Genomic DNA, 18,182 nt, shown 5'->3' on the forward strand with positions numbered 1-18,182 from the left:
AAAGCCCTGGGTCAGGCACCTTCTATTCCCTTAGAGCTGCCCTCATAGAGAAGCAAGGCCACTAGAGAGGGCTCTGTGGAAGAGACATTAAAATTTCCTGTGGGACAGAGCTGGCCTCTTCTGCCAGAGCAGCTCCAGCAAGGTGAGCCAATGGAGCCATTGCACAGGGCACTGCACACAGTGCACGTGGCCTCTGCTGGGAGCTCAGCCTCCAGAACACAGAGAAATGAAGGGAAAGGGATATGTATTAAACATAAAACCTCAGGGAATATAGAAAAGAACTGATTTCCACTCTCATTTTTCAGCTATTTCTCTTCTCCCTCATATATTTTCTTTCCCCTGTACTCCAGCCCCAAGCACACACAGATGTTTCGAGCACTGACTCCCCTTACTCTAACACCCATGAGAGATTTAGAGCTGAGCCACTATAAATATGCCAGTGAACAGAAATGCATTAAAGGATTAAAGCATTCAATTGGAACCTGTAAAATTTGGGCTTTGGGGTCAGATTTTTTTCACTGTCTAGTAATACACCTCTATTGTAGACAGCAGAGAACAGCAGGGCAGAGGAGTCAAAACCAAAAATAGCTTTAAGTATCACAGTAAACCATGTCACTGAGGAGATATATAACCATCAATTATGCAAATGAGAACATTAATTCATTAGCTACAGTCTCCAGATTTTCCTGACCTCTGTCTTAATGGGGACATGCCTCATTTGACACACAAAACAAAGGAAACACAAGGATGGCAAGAGACTGGGGGATGAAGGCCATGGGGAACACTGAACTTAGATAATCTTTGAGAACGGAATAAACAACAATACATGTCCAAAAGAGCTTAAGGAGGTTACAGCACCAGAAAAGAGGTACCAAAATCAAAAATTCAAGGTGAGAGCTGCAGGGAACTGTGCTGAGATGTCAGCAGTTTGGGAGCTGTGAAACTCACACTGTGCTGGGCTGACTGTGGGTATCAGCACTGATGGGTTTTCACCTTTCCAAGCTACACTTACTTCCTACCCTTAGTTCCAGCTATAATCAGTCCTTGGCCTAAAATAGATTTAAACTTCTCCATGGCAACAAAGGCAAAATCATAATTGGAGTGGTGTTTGTGCTACCGCCACAATAACACATCACTTCAAGCACTATCATCTTCAGGAGCTGAATAAAAACCACATGTTGAGAAAAAAGTATGAAAAATGCTAATGAAACACAGGACTAGGGAAATAAGAGGTGAAAGGAATATTAAAGCACTCAAGTTCACTTTCAGCTTGAAATACACTCTTTTGTTATGTTCAATCCTGTGTTACATGACTTGAGTGTTAGGTCTGTTAGGCTGAGAGTACTCAACATTAAGAGTTTTTTCCTTGATACCTCCATTTTAATTTGCTTGGTTTCATACCTTTTCTCCTACTCACAACTTTGTAGACCACCCAAATAAACCCCCTTTCTCTTCCTGGTGTTTACAGCCCTTGAACACTGGCAGCTGATTACCGTATCTCCCTTAATGATCGTTTGGCCAGGCTATGCATATCTAATTTCCAGCCATAATTCAATTCCTGCAGCACCCCTGCCAGCAGTGAAAGTCATTGTGTTACAGAGCTTCTAAGGGAAAAGCAAGGGCCTTTTTTACACCCCTGCAACATGCAATTAACACAATCCTGACCCCTTTCCCTGGATGATTCATAAACGGGTCAGACACCCAGCCAGGGCAAACATTGCTTGTTTGCAGAGGATTCTCACAGACCTGGGTGATGTCCCACAGCTCCCTCCAGCCCCACTGCTCGGAGCAGGAATTGCTGGGAGCAGAAGCTGATGGGAGCAGAAATTGCTGGGAACAGGAGCTGCTGTCTCCTGCGCTCACACCAGCAGAGCTGGATACCTCATTCTGCTGAGAATCTGTCAAAGCAAGGGCCATGGCAGTAAAAACAGCTGGAATGCACTCCTCAAGTCCAAGGCCGGTCCTGAGTGACAGATCAGAGCGTTGCTCCCTGCCCACCCTCTCCCAGGATGCCTTGGCTCCTCACTGCACATGGTGGCGTCACGAGCTACCCTGTCCTGGTGTCCTCACAGTGACATGCATCAGACAAAGTAGCAAAACCCAAAATACAGAGTGAAAAAAAAAATAAAAATCCGAGATTCTGCAGTGCTGTTGGGTCAGTGTGAAATCTGGTATCCTTATGAAAATGACACTGCAAAAAGCAGGGGGGAAGGCAGGCCCTGGCACAGCAGCAGGGTGGTGGCAGCCTGAGTGCCACGTCCTCCTCAGCACTGCGTGGGTACAGCTGAGTGTCACACGCCAGGACAGGCTGTGACACAGCTCCTGGCCCCACCAGGGCTTGGAACAGAGCAGGGTGCATGGGGTCACCTTCTAGAAAAACAGCTCTGCCATTCAGCTGGTTATCAAATCACAGGTTCTGATGAAAAAATCCACCAGGTGCCTTCACAGAGTTGTTACATCAGGCAATACTTTGCACCATCTATCCCCTTTTCAGCTCTGGAAAATATGCAGGTATCTGCCTGTTAGCACCAGGGAGCAGGACCACTACAGAGTACAATTAACAGGGCATCCTGTCAGATTGACAGAGAATGATGGGCTTTACTTGAAACTGGAGGATAAGCCCCAAGAAAAAAAGAAGTCATGTCTATTTAGAAATGGTTTCCACCTCATCTATAGCAACATACCTTCCACAGAAAGGACCAAACCCATCGTTGTTTGACAGCCACCAGAGCAGCTGCATGCCCACCTTTCCCCCAGCACTGGGGCATGCTGCTGAGCTGTGGGTGCCATTTCCATACTGGGAGGAAGCACTGAAAGAACCATGCACAAACCCATCCTGCACAGACCCATCCTGCACAGAATCATCCTGTACCTCCACTATGTCCCTCAGCTCCAGGCCTGTGTGTGCTGCTTCCAACAGAGGCTGCCTCGATTGGATCCAGAGCCAGCTCAGCACTTGGGATAGATGGGATATGAATCTATCACACATGGCACACATCTAAACTTTGTGTTACTCATCATGTTCACAAGAAATTTACAGGCAGGAAAAAATAAACATATTAGCTTGCTGCATGTTGTTGTAAGGCAAAAATCCTCACAATTCAAGACATGAGCCAGTCATTAGTGCTCAGGAAGTTTATAAAGTCATTTTGACTATGATTAGGTTTATTCCATCACTGTCTATTATGAAAACACTTCAGCCATCCTCTGATGCAATCAGTATTAACCAACTTTGGCCATGTACTACTGGACCAATGACCTGTGGTATAACAGGAAAATGCCTTTAAAACATATTTGCAACCTTTTTCCAGCCTGGCCTCTGCTGACAGGGGATGCCTGAGTGCAGCTTAGACCCACAGCTCCAGATTTTGGCCCCTGAATAAGGTGCCCTGGGACTCAGAGAATGTAGTTTATTTTTGTCATTACCACAGGACAAGTGGCTTTAACTGCCTGTACCTGGTACCACAGACAGGCCAGCACTGGCTCCCTTTGTGAAAGGTTTTGCTTTCTGCTGGTGAAAAGCTCACTCCGAAACACCCTGTGGATACCTGTGTGAGACATGAAGTGTGGGTCTGCAGCCTCTGGGTACTTGGACATTGAACTGAAGAGAATGAGCTGGATCCATTCAAGAGGGAGAGGAGATGAGAAACTGTCATTCTTGCAAGAGATACTGGACAGATTTACAAAGAAAAAAATTAATTCAGCTTAACAAGATTTTGCCTGCTAAGTCCTTCAGCAGCCTGAAGGACAAAACTTTACCCTTTCTAAGCTTCAGCTCAGCAGGAAAAAGTCTCCATATTTCACGAAAGCAAATATTTGATTCTGAACCTAATGATAAATATTAAATGATATTTTAAAGTCTTGACCGTACATTTTCACTGTCCTACTGCAAAAAAAAAAAAAAAAAAATCCAGGAAAAACTAGGGAAATGTGATGTTTGTAGCTTGACAAGTACTCACATGCTTGCCAGTTTTTCCCATTTAAGTACTCCAGAGCCCCTTATAAAGGTAAAAAAAATAACTAAGCTGTCCTTTGCCTTGCCTCATGCAAGATGTACAAGTATATTCAAATTTTACAATTTTCCTGTGCAGGTCAGAGACTAATGCTAGTTTCTTTCATTATATTTGATACAGAATCCCTAAGGGGTACCTGAAAAAATAAGAGTGTGTGATAGAATAAAATGAATTGCAAATATGCAGAATTGTAAAGAGCTCAGTGATGCCTCACAGAAATGACTGAAAAACAGTCCATTTAGAGCCCATCCAGAGTATCAAACAGGCATCCCACCAGGGATGGGCACAGCATGGGCTGCAGACTGTGAAGGTGTTAGGAAGAACAGGAGCAGTCATGCAGTGCACTCTGCAAAGACACTTTTGCCAAAAACTGAGTTTGACAAGCTCTAATAATGATCCTAAGAATAATTAATGTTCTCACTCCTCCAGCACATTCCTCCCCAGAAGGCAGAAAACTAATGGTGAAGCCTCCCAGGCTTTTCTGCAGATAACCAATTCCAGCTAAAGAGACAATGGCACAAAATCCCCCTCTGTGGAAGGTGTGGATGCTCTTTCACCACCAAGGCAACTATTCAACTTCAGCACCAGCAGAAATTTGAGTAGAGGACTGAAGTTCTGCACATCCATTCAGCAGCGGCATGGCCAGGGACAGTGCTGGACACCAAGTTCCAGCAGCTCCAGGCTCCAGAGCCAAGGGCAGAGCCTGAGGAAGTGGAAGGGCACAGAAGTTTGCAGATGCCACCAGCGTAAGAACCTTGTGCTGTTCCACAGCCTGGAGGGACGGGGGGCAGGAATCTCATCCTCCAGAGACCTGCAGCACATTTCTGAAACACCTTTTCTATTATTCATGCCTTTCTCTACTTTTTGGTGTGCAGAGGGAACCAGATTTAATTTGTCGTCTTGCAGTCATCACATGTGAAACAGATACAGGAGGAATGTAAGCTCCTTTATTTCAGGCCTTTTGCTTTAACCACAAGAACATCCATCTATGCTATGTAAGAGTCAGCCAGACCATGAGAACTGCATGATACAATCTACAAGGAATATTTTTAATGATGTAGCATTTTTGAAAGCAGATTATGCAAGGATACTTTTAAAAGGAATTATAATGTAATTTGGGTGTAGTCTCTACAGAAAGACAAATATAATTCATTCTTATCTTTTCCTAACTGCCTCCTTTTTCTGCTGTCAGGAACCCTGCATGAAAACATATGATTTTACACCAACGATGCCTGCATCTTGCTCTTTACCAGATATAACAGTCTGTATGCAACATGGCAATCTGGGAACTCTGCAGGGAATTACATCAGCAGTTTGTGTCAAAGTTCTGTTTTCCATTTGTATTAGGAAGGATTATTTCAGCATCCAAATCAATATGACTGTATGGCAGCATAAAATCTATCGGAGAAAAGTTTACAAGTAAGGTCTTATCTCTGGCTCAAGGAACAGATGTGGGAAAAAAGACAAAATAGGGAGTTCTCCCTATAGAATACAGCTAAACAGATACCAGTGTCAATGGCTGAATGCTGGAACTATGCAATTAACTGCTCTTTGTTAATTCAAACTTTTAACGATTAGATTGTGGTAGTAAGTAAAAGCAGCATGTTCCTTACCAGGTGGCATCTTTAAATTAAGGTATAGCTTCTGTGTAAAAGATTTACTTCATTTCAAGAACTCACTGTTGGAGTGGCACCAAGCACTGTCATGGCATGGAAGAGTAACTCTGAGCAGTGCAGAAACCAGGAGGGAAGTAAAGCATTCAGAAGAAGATTCCTGTACTTATTTGTCCATTAAATGGAATAAAAGAAACAATAACTTGGAATCCTGTTTCAAAAATGGTTTCCTGGATGTCAGAGTAAAGCTCTTACAGAAGAACCGTTTTTCTGCAGCTCACAAGAGACAGATTCCAGTAAAAGACCAGTCAGATTTTCTTTTAAAGGGTGAGTTCTATCATTGCATTATACTATATTACTGCATTAACTTGTATTTCTCTCTAACCAGATGAAAAATGACAGGGAATTTAGGTAGTCATTTCCACTGGACATGTGCTGACCTTTACCTGACTAGAAAGAAAGAGAAGCCCAATGTCAACTTTAACCTTTCTATCCAAACCTACCACAGGGACAAACACTGAATGTACAGCCAATTATCTTGGGCTTTTCAAGACTGACTTGAAGCAATTCTGGTTTAATCTGCTCAGAGGAGCGACTAAAATACAGGAACAGGTTCCTTCTGGTAGCCAGGGACAACCTGCCTTCCCAGAGGAGTTAAAATGAGCATCTCTTTCCTGACAATCCCCTCCTGTGGCACATTCCTGCCCTGCAATCATCCCCACAGCAGTTCTGCAGCAGAGCCACTCTCAGAGCTCACAGCAAGCTGAGAGCACGCCCTGTGTTAGCTGCAAGCCTTTCCCCACCTTTGTCCCAGGGGGCTGGGACACAGAGTGTTTCATCCTTGTGGAATACTATGGAAAAATACCACAAGTGTGACTTACTCACTGCTGGCTTCCCAAACAACAGCTTTTATCTTATCCCTACAGGATATTACCTGTATTAGCCAAGTACTTTGCTAATTTTACTGTTTGTAAGTACTGTTAATAAATCTTATCATGGAGACTCTGATGAGGAATTACAGTCATGTGGCTTGCCAGTGGCTTCCCACGTCCCATCCTGGGAGTACCTGAAATAGCCAGTAAAACTTCTCAGTTACAAGCCGGGACCAGGTCAGTGACAGATTTCCTGCAGCTGTAGCTGGCACAGCTCCCACCAGGCAGCATTTTAAGGCCTCCTCCTCTTTTGGCAGACTCTTCTGGGGAAAAACCAAGAGCCAAAGCCCTGCTCATCTCGTCCAAAAAGTGGACTGCTTTGGAGGGGAGCAGAACATGATATTGACTGTGAAAATTAATCTTACAGTCTTTCAACAGAGCTTTGCAAAGGCAAACAGTCCACTTTTGCAAAGGCAAACAGTCAACTTTTGCTGAGACTGAAACTGAAATGAGGCGTCTGAACAAGACAGCAGGGATGAGGCAGTAGGGAAGGCAAACTGTTTTACCAATGGTGAGGTCAGGCTGTTACAGGTTCTCCTGGCAACCTTGTTTTTAATGACAAAAGAAAATGTAGAAGTTGAAGAAAGAAGTTTCCCAAATTCTTCAGGCTGTGATAAAATGCATCATACTGAACCAGCCATTCATTTCATCAAAATGCAGATTAGGAGGAAATGCAAATAAAAGTCCAGATAAACTCACGGGAACCAGGTCCAGGTATAAGTAGACTTTAATTTCCCTTGAGAAAGCCTCTAAACAATCCAGAAGGTATTAGTGACACAACTTAGAAATGATGGCCAATGCCTGGATAATGGAAATAATTGACCATTGTCCAAGCTAAAAGGAAATGGGGGATTTTCTGTTATTTGGTGTTTTCCTGTCAAAACTCTGTGCCAAGCTGGAAGTCATGTCTTAGGCCAAAGAGAGCACATGCCTTAGCTAAAAGTCAAACAGAGAGGTCAAACCTGATCCACTTATGCCTTTCTACCCTTAAATCCTATGTTTGCAAGGGGACAAGCAGGTTTTCCTGCTCCTTCTTCAGCCTTTAAGGAAAACAAGACTTTTAATCTATTTAGAGGCCCTTTCTGACATTCTTTAGCTGCAGTTTTTCTCAATCAACCTAATCTTTTCCCATCGAGCTCCATGCTAATCCCATTTTGCTCCACTCCTTAAACTAATAAAAGATTAGAGTGACATTTCAGAAAGGGCATCGCATTAAGCAGCTTCTTTCCCATCTCAGCAGACCAGGGTGCACAAAATGTAGAGAACAGGCCATTAATCTTATGGTAATGAGGTGTCAGTGTGAATGGAGCGCTCCTCCTTGAGCCCTGGGAAGGGCTGGGGACAAGGAGGACACCGCAGCCACCGCGGCGGCTCTGCAGAAGGCAGCAGATCCAGGGAGTGCTCTTTGTGTGCTGGTGGCAGCAGCTCCTGTCCCCACTCTGCCGTGGTGACAATGGCCAGCAAACATCCACACGGACCTGTCACCCCGGCACATAACAAGCTTTGCCCCCGTTCTAATTAGCGGCATAAAGCTGTTCATCAGCTTCAGCTTTGCCCTAACAGCTGATCAATTAGGCTCAGCAGCCACACACAGAGATGTTTTTCACACCTATCCATCCAGCTGGTGAAAACCACGGGCAAACTACTTCCTTCATTCCTAGAGGGGACAAGCCAGTGCTCTTCCTGGCAACATGTCTGCATTGGTATTATCCAGTTTGCTTTAATACAGAAAAAATATTTTCATTTTCTTAAAAATGTCACCATTTCCCTAAAGAAAAGTCCCTGGGAGGCTCAAATGTTAGCAAGTGCTGAGAAAACTTTCTGAGAGAAGTAGGAGGTGGGTGATGCGTGGTGACATCCACGCTGTCCCTTGCTCCAGCAGGATGCTCTTCCCCACAGCGTGAGCTGGGCTGGGAATTGCAGCTCTGCTGCACACACAGTGCCAGGAGTCTGTGCTCAACCCAAAATGCTCTGTGTGGTCACAACTGCATCTGTGCTCAGAGCAAACTGGAGCAACAGGGCTTGAAAATAACAACCAGGGGAGAGGGATGCTGAAGGAATAGTGGAGGAAAAGGGCAGCACATCTCTCCTTCCTACAGAAATGTCTCTATGCATGGATTTCACTTGTACATTTACTTTTCTTTCTTGTGAATAGTGAATAAAACCTGTGGATTTCATATCCTCAGAAGCCAAGTGTCTGAAGGTCAAACTATTCTACAATTTACCTTTGTCATTTGTTCTTTTTTGTGGTTGTGTAGGTACTACTGATACAGGCAAGAATTTCCTTCCCCATAGAAGAGTTCAGCTCTCCTCCTATTTGAGGCAGTCTAACCTTGCACTTGCACGTTCACTGTTCTGTCTTGGTACAGCCACTTAATGCTAGATATCAGCAAAGAAACTGATTAATTGGAACTATTTCAAGGACAAAATTCACCAGAAGCTGAAACTTTACAGTAGATTAGAAAATGCATTTTTTCTACAATTACAGGATGACACAGCATCACTGGTATTGCCAATAAATGTCAATTTTTACCCGTGCAGCTTCCAGCTAAGTCTTTATTCTGACTTTCTCATCTAATTACATGCATAAAAGAGATACCTCCAAGTAAAATAAAAGGTTTTTCTCCAGTGCACATTGCTTAGAAAAATCCTACCTCTCCTCCACCAGTTTTGGCAGTCAAATGTCTTGGCAGAGCTTAGCCTCTTACCTGTACACTGTGGTAGGTGGGGAGTTCAGGGTGTCATAGATGAGCCTCACGTGTCCTTGGTACAACTCCAGAGCCAAAGGATCATTGTCTCCTTTGTACAGCAAGATGCCGTTGTCCTTGTCCGTGGCTACCTGTGAAACATTCATAACCACGTAAGGCTGCTTGAGCATGATCAATAAAAGGAATAAACCTGTATTTAAAATCAAACCAAAATCACACATGCAATTCAAATATACTTTAATACATCACATATATGAGCAGCAATGAGAGCAAGAGCCAGGAGGCACAGAAAGGTCTTGGTGCCCTTGGGTGGGTTCACACACAAAGGTCAACTTCCCATTTCACATGAGAACCAGTTTTCAGCTGTCTTCTGAACCTTGGACCAGTAACAAGATCCTAGGCCTTCTGTCTGCTGAATAAGCAAAATATTTTCCAGAAAGGCCATTCAGAGCAGCCTGTTTTAAGAAGCACAATAACATTAAACACAAGAGTTGTACAGGATGAAACAAAATGCCGTAGGAAGAATCAGTAGGGAGACACAGAGCACTCCTGAATCATCCCTGGTTGTGTTGCCAGTTTGGGAATCAGAGTGTGGAGGGATTCTGGAGGCAGCATGTGTGCCCACAAAGGTGCCTCAGTCACTCTTTCACATTTCACTGGTTTTAGAGCAGACAAGTGCCTCACAAGTTTTTCCAGGACTTTGGCCAGCAGCGCCTGTTCCAGCAGCATGAGACACACAGATATTACAGGTTAAATGTCTCTATGCATGGATTTCACTTGTACATTTGCTTTTCTTTCTTGTGAACAGTGAATAAACCCTGTGGATTTCATATCCTCAGAAGCCAAGTGTCTGAAGGTCAAGCTACTCTACAGTTTACCTTTGTCATTTGTTCTTTTTTGTGGTTGTGCAGGTACTACTGATACAGGCAAGAATTTCCTTAAAAATATTCACCACGTAGAAGAGTTTAGCCCTCTTCCTTCTATCTGAGGCACTCTAACCCTGCAGTCGCACATTTGTCACCATTAAGTCACAAACGACACAGAGACAGTCAGAATCAGCATAAGCACATCATCCTCACTGAAACTGCTTCTTTTATAGTGCTTTGATACAGGTGGACCTGATTGGTCATTTAATCAATACATTTCACCTGACTGGCTAATTGACAAGACACCCATTTGCAAACAATCTTATGCGAGTAACAAGAAAACAGATATTAGAAAAACACCACCTGAAAGTTGTTTTAATAATTGGCTATCACTGTTTATCTCCACTTCCCTAAAGTCTCCCAGGCTGATTCTGGGAAAACTTATCTAGCTTTCTCTCTCTCTGGCCAGGCTGTTACATCCACACACATTCACTGTTCTGTCTTTACAGTCACGTAATGCTAGATATCAGCAAAGAAACTGATTAACTGGAACTATTGCAAGAAGAAAATTCACCAGAAACTGAAACTTTACAGCTGTGGGTGTACCAGTTGTGGGTTTCTCTGGGTCTGGATTGAAGGCACTTGAGATGGTAGCTCATGTTTGGACTCAGGTGTTTATTATTTCTTACCAGTAAAACAGTCTCACTACTGTGAGTTTGGCAGCTTTTCATTAGAAGGCACAAAATGGCCAACAATCTCTTGTTCCAAGGTCTTTTAAGACTAAACTGTCCAATTAAGAACTGACATCTAGATTATTTTCCCTTTTAACCCAATAACTGATCCCAAAGAGGCCACAATGAAGACTTTTCTGCCCAGTTACAAAATGCCACCCAAACCCATGAAGAAGAAGGAAGAAGAAGCATGAAGAAGAAACCCAGGACAACACCCTGTGCCCTCCATCTTGCTTCCATCCACAACATACTAAAAATCCCAAAACCTAAATTTCTCACCCTAGTGATACACCTACACTACTCTCTATAATCTGTTTCACACTTTTGCAGTTTCTAGTCTATCTTGAAGTCTAGGAAACTTTCTCCATGAATGAGGGTCAAAGTCAGTGCTCCCCTGGGGGTCAGGGCACCCCAGAGCAGACAGAGAAATACTCCCGGTGCTCTGGGTTTCCACAACAGTAGATTAGAAAACACATTTTTCTACAATTACAAGAGGACACAGCATCACTGGTATTGCCAATAAACATCAATTTTTACCCATGCAGCCTCTGGCTAAGCCTTTACTCTGACAAACCTGCAGGGAGATGTTGGCCTGCGGGCGGATTTTGGCGGAGGGCAGCTCCACGTAGGAGTCCTTGCCCACGAAGTTGACGGTGATGAGCTTCTCGCAGCGCTGTCCCGCGAAGCCGGCCAGGCAGCGGCACACGGGCTCGTGCTGCGCCACGATGCACTGCGCGCCGTGCTGGCACTCGTAGTTGTCACACGGGCTGGTCTGCAGCAGCACCATGGGCGGCGGTGTCTCGCAGAACAGGCCACTGCACGGCAAAGGGAAGGCAAACAGCCTCAGTCAGCACCACTTTGGTGTATTTATTTCAGGTACTGCTGATGCCTTCCTAAAACAGAGGCTGGATAGAATTAAGAGAATAAAAGCAGATGGTCTTTAATAAATACTCGATTTTACTTGTTACTCTTGTGTAGCCTCTGTTTTAGGTAGCCACTCTGAGAGGAACAGCGGATTTGTCTTTACAAACGGGCTGTGGGTCTGCTGGTAGATAAAACTAGCACCAGGAGATAAAAGAAGCAATGGGAAGGATTCCACTGATTAAGGAATGGAAAAAGATATTTGCTTTTACAAATAAACTTTAGGTTTGCTAAAGCTATACACTAAAGCATTGCAGGATCTGAAAAATATGAAATCCCAGGGCATTACTGCCATTCTGCTTTGGAGTAGAGGCTCTGAGGTGCAGCCACGGTGTGCCTGCTGCCTGATGTGAAGGAGCCCAGCTGAGTGCTGGCAGGGATCCTGAGCTGGATGTGAACAAGGCAGTGCAGACACTGAGAGCAGCCTGAACTGCCCTCTGCACTGGTTCTTCTGCTCTGCAAGGCACTGCAGCCTGGCTGAAACAGCTTCCACCCATACTGTGCCCTGCAGAGGTTCCCAGTGAAGTCTGTGAGCCATTTAAACCCAAACCTGAGACCTCCCCACCCTACATCTGTGATTTGAGTCTACTCTGCAAACAAGGGAATCCCTTCCCAGAGGTACCAGCAGAACACAGCACTGCTAATCCAGCCTGTGAGCTCCATTCTACCTAATGCCCATTGTTTTGTTTTGTCTTTGGCAGCAAGCAGGAAACAGAAGGAAAATCAGTGCATATAATTTTAATTTTTTGGAAGTTAAAAATAATCATAATAAAAAATCCATGTGACCCGCAACAGCCTCCACTAACAGAAAGCAAATGTTGGAAGAAGCCAGAGTGTCTGTGCTTAGGGCTGCTCTGAAAGATTCCCCAAGCTCCTGGTATGGCTCCTGCTGACCCTTGCTTGCTGTGAACCCCCCCTGGTGTGTGGCTTTACCAGGGCAGCTCTCCTGATACTGGCACCTAGAACTTACATTAGTGACAGTGTCTGTCAAGGCCCATTCCTTTTTAATTTTAAACATTTTTTTGTAAGTATATATTTAGAATTTATTTATTTATTAATAGGATTTATTTCCACAGCAGTGGAATGTGGAACACAGCCTGACTTCCATAGCTTGGCCAAGTCCATTCTGCCTGGTACAATCTCATTTATTGAAATAATCACTGTGAGTTCCTTGCAGCAATCTGTCCCAGTGGAGAACTCGGAAGCATCTGCACCACAGAGGAGCAGTGCTTCCATCAGGCTCTGCAGCTTAATGTGTGCTTCCCCACCAGAGCAGCATTTATCAGGCAGCACTACTGTGAGGCTGATTGCTGGAGGGAAGCTTTGAGAACTCGGGGTTTATTCAGCGGGGCTCACAAATTCTCTAAAATGTTTTCATCTGCAGGGGGCAAATGAGTGCTATTTTGGGAAGAAAACATTGAAAACTTTTCAGGAGGAAAGCATATTCTGCAGCTGGGAGAAGTTGGTGAGTGCTAAGGAAAGGTGCTGCAAGGAGCACAACTACACCTGACCAGTGAATGGGAAGTGATGAAATAGGAGAGTGAGTGTGTGCATGGTGGCACTATTGATTTTTGGGGCTGTCATGAGAGCCTCACTGTGCATGAGGCCCTACCTACACTGTTCAGAATTACCCAAGTGCCATTTGTTCAGCTGTGTGAGGATTGAAGTTTTAGTATCTTTTTAATGTGTGGCTCCAAATAGCTTTGACACACAGCGTAGTGACAACCATAAAATCATTACAGGTCTGTGCTTTTATTACAACAGCATAAGCTCTGGATAATTGGGAGGGCATTCTGCAAACTCACTGCTGGGAAATGATTCCCGATACTTAGCCAAAAAACTTTATTAATCATCATCTTAGGTCTCCTAGTTACCTTTATCAGACCACCCCTCGTGTTTTCTCCTTTTCATCAACACTTGCAGCCTTCAAACACTTGCACAGTTATCTCCTTGCCACACATCACTGTGCCCAAGGCAGCTGCGAGGACAGGGGAGTCTGTAACCCTGAACATCAGAAGGCTGAACTCTGTCAATCACCATATTTGCATTTGTAATCTTAACAGGAAAAAGCCCAAACCTCAGAACCCCCTTCAGAGCAGCGGGCCTTTAAACTACAGAAGGCTTGAGTCATGGCAAGAATAATGAGATCATATTTTGTTAGCAGAATTTTAATCCTGAAATCAAACAAGATCAGGGACTGTTCTGCATGGAGAACACACGGGGCTCCATTTTGCTGTCTGCCTTGGCAGAGGGAGTGTAGTAGTGCTCAGTGTGATGTTTTCCTCCCCAAAGACCCTTGTCTTCCTTGCATCTTGCACAGGAAATTTAGGAAAGTGGCATGGAGTAGTGGAAAAAAAAGAAAGCAAACAGGAGAACTCAATCCCAGCTGTGTTGCTGACAGGCAGTGGAATTACTTCGCTTGCCCACGGCTGCCTTGGGCTGTGAAGTGCTGTCTAAGCTGGCAGCTGCCTTTTGGAGCTTGCTTCCTCTACTTGGAGGACTGTTAGTGGAATGAGAGCCCCTCATTTGATCAGGAGAGAAGACTGGACTGTTCCAGGTCCTGCTCTTGATGCCCCTGGTGTGAGACCAGACAAGCTGGGGCACTGCCTAAATTGCCAGTAGAGCTCTTTGGTACATGGGAAGGGACCAGACCAACCTCCCACCCACCCCTGCTGCTCCACCCAGCTGTGTCAACTCAGAACATCTCTGACAAACACTGTGACTCTGCTTGCCCAGAAAAAAAACCCTCACATTCATCACTGCCTAGTGCTTACAGGCCTTAAAAAATCAGAGGACCTGCACCAAAAGTCTCCCAGTCAGTCCCATCTGATGACAGGCTTGAGTTACCCTTGACTCCAGACGTGGCTTTGCAGTCCCATTTCCCAACTCTAACAATTAGATAACACTGAGGATTTACATCCCAGTCACCAGTCTGCAGGATCCCTAAGGCCATCAAATGGACTGAAGCAGAGTGAAACATGGAGAGAAGGGTATGAATTTGAAATTCAGAGGATATCTGACACCTTGTAAATAACAAGTCTGATTTTGTGAAACCATGGGCTGACATTATGTTATATATCAATGCCTATTCAGGGAAGGCTGTCTGCTTTGCAACAGAAACGTGTGTTGAGAGGGAAGGAAAAAAACCCAAACCAGCAAGGATGAAAGCAAGAATGAAAACAGTTGCAGATACAAAGCAGAGAAGATGATTTATAAGTGTTCATGCAATTTCTGCTTTGTCAAGACTGATCTTTTCAGGTACTCCTTCTTTGTCTCACGTGTGTATTTCAAACACAGAAAAGGTTTAGCTGGAAGGAAGCCAGTATCCAGCCCCAGGCAATGATTAGTGAATCCATTTGGAGGAGCACACTTATCTTTGACAGACAGAGATTTCCAGGAGTCAGATATATTGGCAGCTGTCAGAATGAGAGGCTGGAAATTTACAGCCTGAATCACTGAGCTCGTCCAAGAGGCACAGAGACACTGCCACAAAATCTTCAGACTCGTGTTTTCCTTGCAGCCAGTTGGGAGGGTTCATAAACACAATTTTATTATCCTTTGCTCACTCTGCACATGCAGGATTTATCTCCATATAACTTAGGTGAGCGTGTTGGGTGGTGTTAGCTCAGTGTGTTAGCAGGGATGGCTGGGGCAGGCACACTCACACAGCACCACCCCAAAATCGCTGCTTCCCAAGCAAGAATCGCTGGGTAACTTGTTAAAACCTCCTTTTAAGCAGGGACAGGACTTGAGGCACCTGTTCACAGGGGAATATCAGATCAGTGCTGGGTTAGAGGATGATGAGGATGTCAGATCAGCGCCGGGTTAGAGGATGATGAGGATGATGAGGGTGTCAGATCAGTGCTGTTAGAGGATGATGAGGGTGTCAGATCAGTGCTGGGAGAGGATGATGAGGATGGCGAGCCCTGCCGTACCTGAAGCCCTGCGGGCACACGCAGGTGTAGCCATTGACCGCGTCCACGCAGGCGGCTCCGTGCCGGCACTTGTGGCCCACGCAGTCATCGTCATCCACCTCGCAGTGTTTGCCGCTGTAGCCCGGCAAGCACTCGCATCTGAAAGGCAGCAACATCCCTGTTAATGGCTCCTTTCGGCACGGCATTCACACCAGCAGCCTAGCACCTGTTGGATTTGGGCTGTGGAGATGTTTGCAATTATTCCTGGCAGCATCAAGCACAGCTCCTGCCACCTGAAAGGCTCAGGTCCCTCCTAGCTGGCTGCATTTGGGGTTCTGCAATCTGCTGAAATTCCAGTCGAGCAAAGCACCACCGTCCCACGGCTTCTCCTTGGCTGAGTCTGTGGGAGGGATGTTCAACCTGCAGAGTCCCAATTGTGCTAAAGGCGACAATCCCCTCCCTGACCTTACACACTCAAGGGGCAGTGTTCTGCAAGGGCAGTGCCTCTGATGCCCCACACTATGATTTTGCCAGTGCCTGCACACTGCTGGCTGCCTGAGCTTGGCCCTGTGCAGCTTCATGGGTCCACCTTCCAAATAGAAACAGTCTGTAAACAAGTTACAAACCTCAGCAAATTCAGAGAGAAAGACCAAGTTTTGAGACCACCACCTGCTTTCCATTCATTGGCAAGGCAAAATGCTGCTGCAACAGTGGAAAGTTGTTTTTGCAGTATGTGCTTTGCCATGGTGACACTGCAGCTTCTGCTGTGGGGTGACACTGTGGGATGGAGCACAGTGGGATGTACCCAGACCTGCAGACATTGCCTGTTGGTTTTATTTTATACAATTCTCAAATTTGTTGTATGAAGGCTGCATCAGCATTTCTATTTATAAGTCTTGCATAAGTTTATAACCTGACAATAGAAAATGCATCCCAAAGTCTCTGACTTGGATCAGATCTTTTGGGATTGCTGAGCAGCCTTTTTTTTGAATCTATACTGTAGACAATGTTTAGTCATGAACACTCTTTAGTCCATAAAACACACTTTAGTCCTCCCAGCTGGATGTTGAACATCTGGAAAACAAAAGGCATAACGCTTCAAGCAAATCAGGAGAAGAACTGCAGAGAATTTCAGCACTAAAGGAGAGGTTTGTGCTCTTGCTAGAGCCTGTGGTTGGACCCAATGTGGTAGTCACTGAGAGCTGGAAGAGGAGAGACATTATAAAGCGGAGGATGTGGCATCAGGAGAGAAACTACAGCTCCATCAATCTATTCAGCTGGCCTACTCCTCCTCCTCCCCCCTGCCAGCAGCCTGGTGGGGTAAATGCAGGACGAGCACCTTGTGGAAAACCTTTTCTGACGAACTGGACACACAGGAGTGATGAGGAAAAAACACTTCCACTTCCCAGGCAGCATCATTGTGCTCTGAGTGACAGCACGTGGCTCCTGCTGCTCCCAGGGCTGAGCTGGGTGACACTGCAGGGTGAACAGTGTCCTGTGAGTGCCAGTGGCCAGCAGAGGCTGCAGGGTGACAGCACCACCCCACCCAGACACAGAGAATGTGGGCCCCAGTCCCCCTTCAGAGTATGGCCTGACCGGCTAAAGCTGGAGGAAAGGGGGCACAGCCTGTTCAGCTCGGCTGTCCCTGGGCAGGGGCAGGGGCATGCAGAACCCTCCCTCCCTGCAGGACACCCCCCAGCACCAGCCTGGCAGCCACAGGAGGGTCCATCTCCCACCTCTGCGTGTGTGAATTGCTATTTTACACCTTGGTGCCTCAGGGAATACTGTGATTAATATAATGGAGATGGCAAATCAGAGCAAAGAGCAAAAAGAAGAAGTGTTCCTGCCCCAAACCCTAAGAAATGGGCAGCGTTTTCTGGCAGCATTGCAGACACACCTGCAAGGAAATAGTGTCAATCAAAAGACTTTGTGAGGGGAACTGGCAGCATTTAATCCTGTTGTTTTTTATTGATCCCTGCAGTCCTAATATAAAGTGATGTAATAATGAACAATGTGCAGTTCCTTATTCAGGGCTGCCATGCATCAATTTTATGATGTGTATTGGCTATCTCAGTAATGACAGAACCACCACTTTTCTCTGCGGGGCTGCATTAAATCAGCATTTTAAGCTGTCAGGTAATAATTCCAAGCTTTAGAATAATAAAGTATATTTATATCATGCTCTAACATCAATACAGTGAATGGAAAAACATGCTCCTTTCTTGAAGTTATTTTTTGGAAGTAATTTCATTGTGTTAAAGGCTGTTTTTTTGTTTTGTTTTCTGGCATATAGAAAGCTACTCTTCTTCTATAAAGTAACAGCATACTAAAGATGTGCATGCTGGAAGGGAGGAAAGCCATCTGCAAATTTAACTCCAAAAGCAAAGAGCTCTGTGCAGCCAAAGACACACTGAAATAGTCCAGTTTGCTTCCAAGCTTGGCTACGGAAGCATGGAATTCCTTCTGGGTCAGTCTTCTCTGACC

The 18,182-nt window shown here is 45.1% G+C and overlaps 1 protein-coding gene across 1 annotated transcript in view; it reads right to left on the reverse strand.

Moving 5' to 3' along the window:
* Nucleotides 1–18,182, reverse strand: part of SLIT3 (slit guidance ligand 3) — a 467,475-nt gene that overhangs the window by 14,471 nt on the left and 434,822 nt on the right. The window contains exons 30-32 of the mRNA XM_041488030.1: nucleotides 15,720–15,857; nucleotides 11,438–11,678; nucleotides 9,267–9,397 (exon numbers count right to left, since the gene is read on the reverse strand). Of these exons, the coding sequence (XP_041343964.1) occupies nucleotides 9,267–9,397; nucleotides 11,438–11,678; nucleotides 15,720–15,857 (510 nt within the window). The remainder of the gene's footprint in view (nucleotides 1–9,266; nucleotides 9,398–11,437; nucleotides 11,679–15,719; nucleotides 15,858–18,182) is intronic.

This window comes from Pyrgilauda ruficollis, unplaced genomic scaffold, assembly GCF_017590135.1.
Source record: "Pyrgilauda ruficollis isolate IOZ18807 unplaced genomic scaffold, ASM1759013v1 scaffold86, whole genome shotgun sequence".
Classification (NCBI taxonomy): domain Eukaryota; kingdom Metazoa; phylum Chordata; class Aves; order Passeriformes; family Passeridae; genus Pyrgilauda; species Pyrgilauda ruficollis.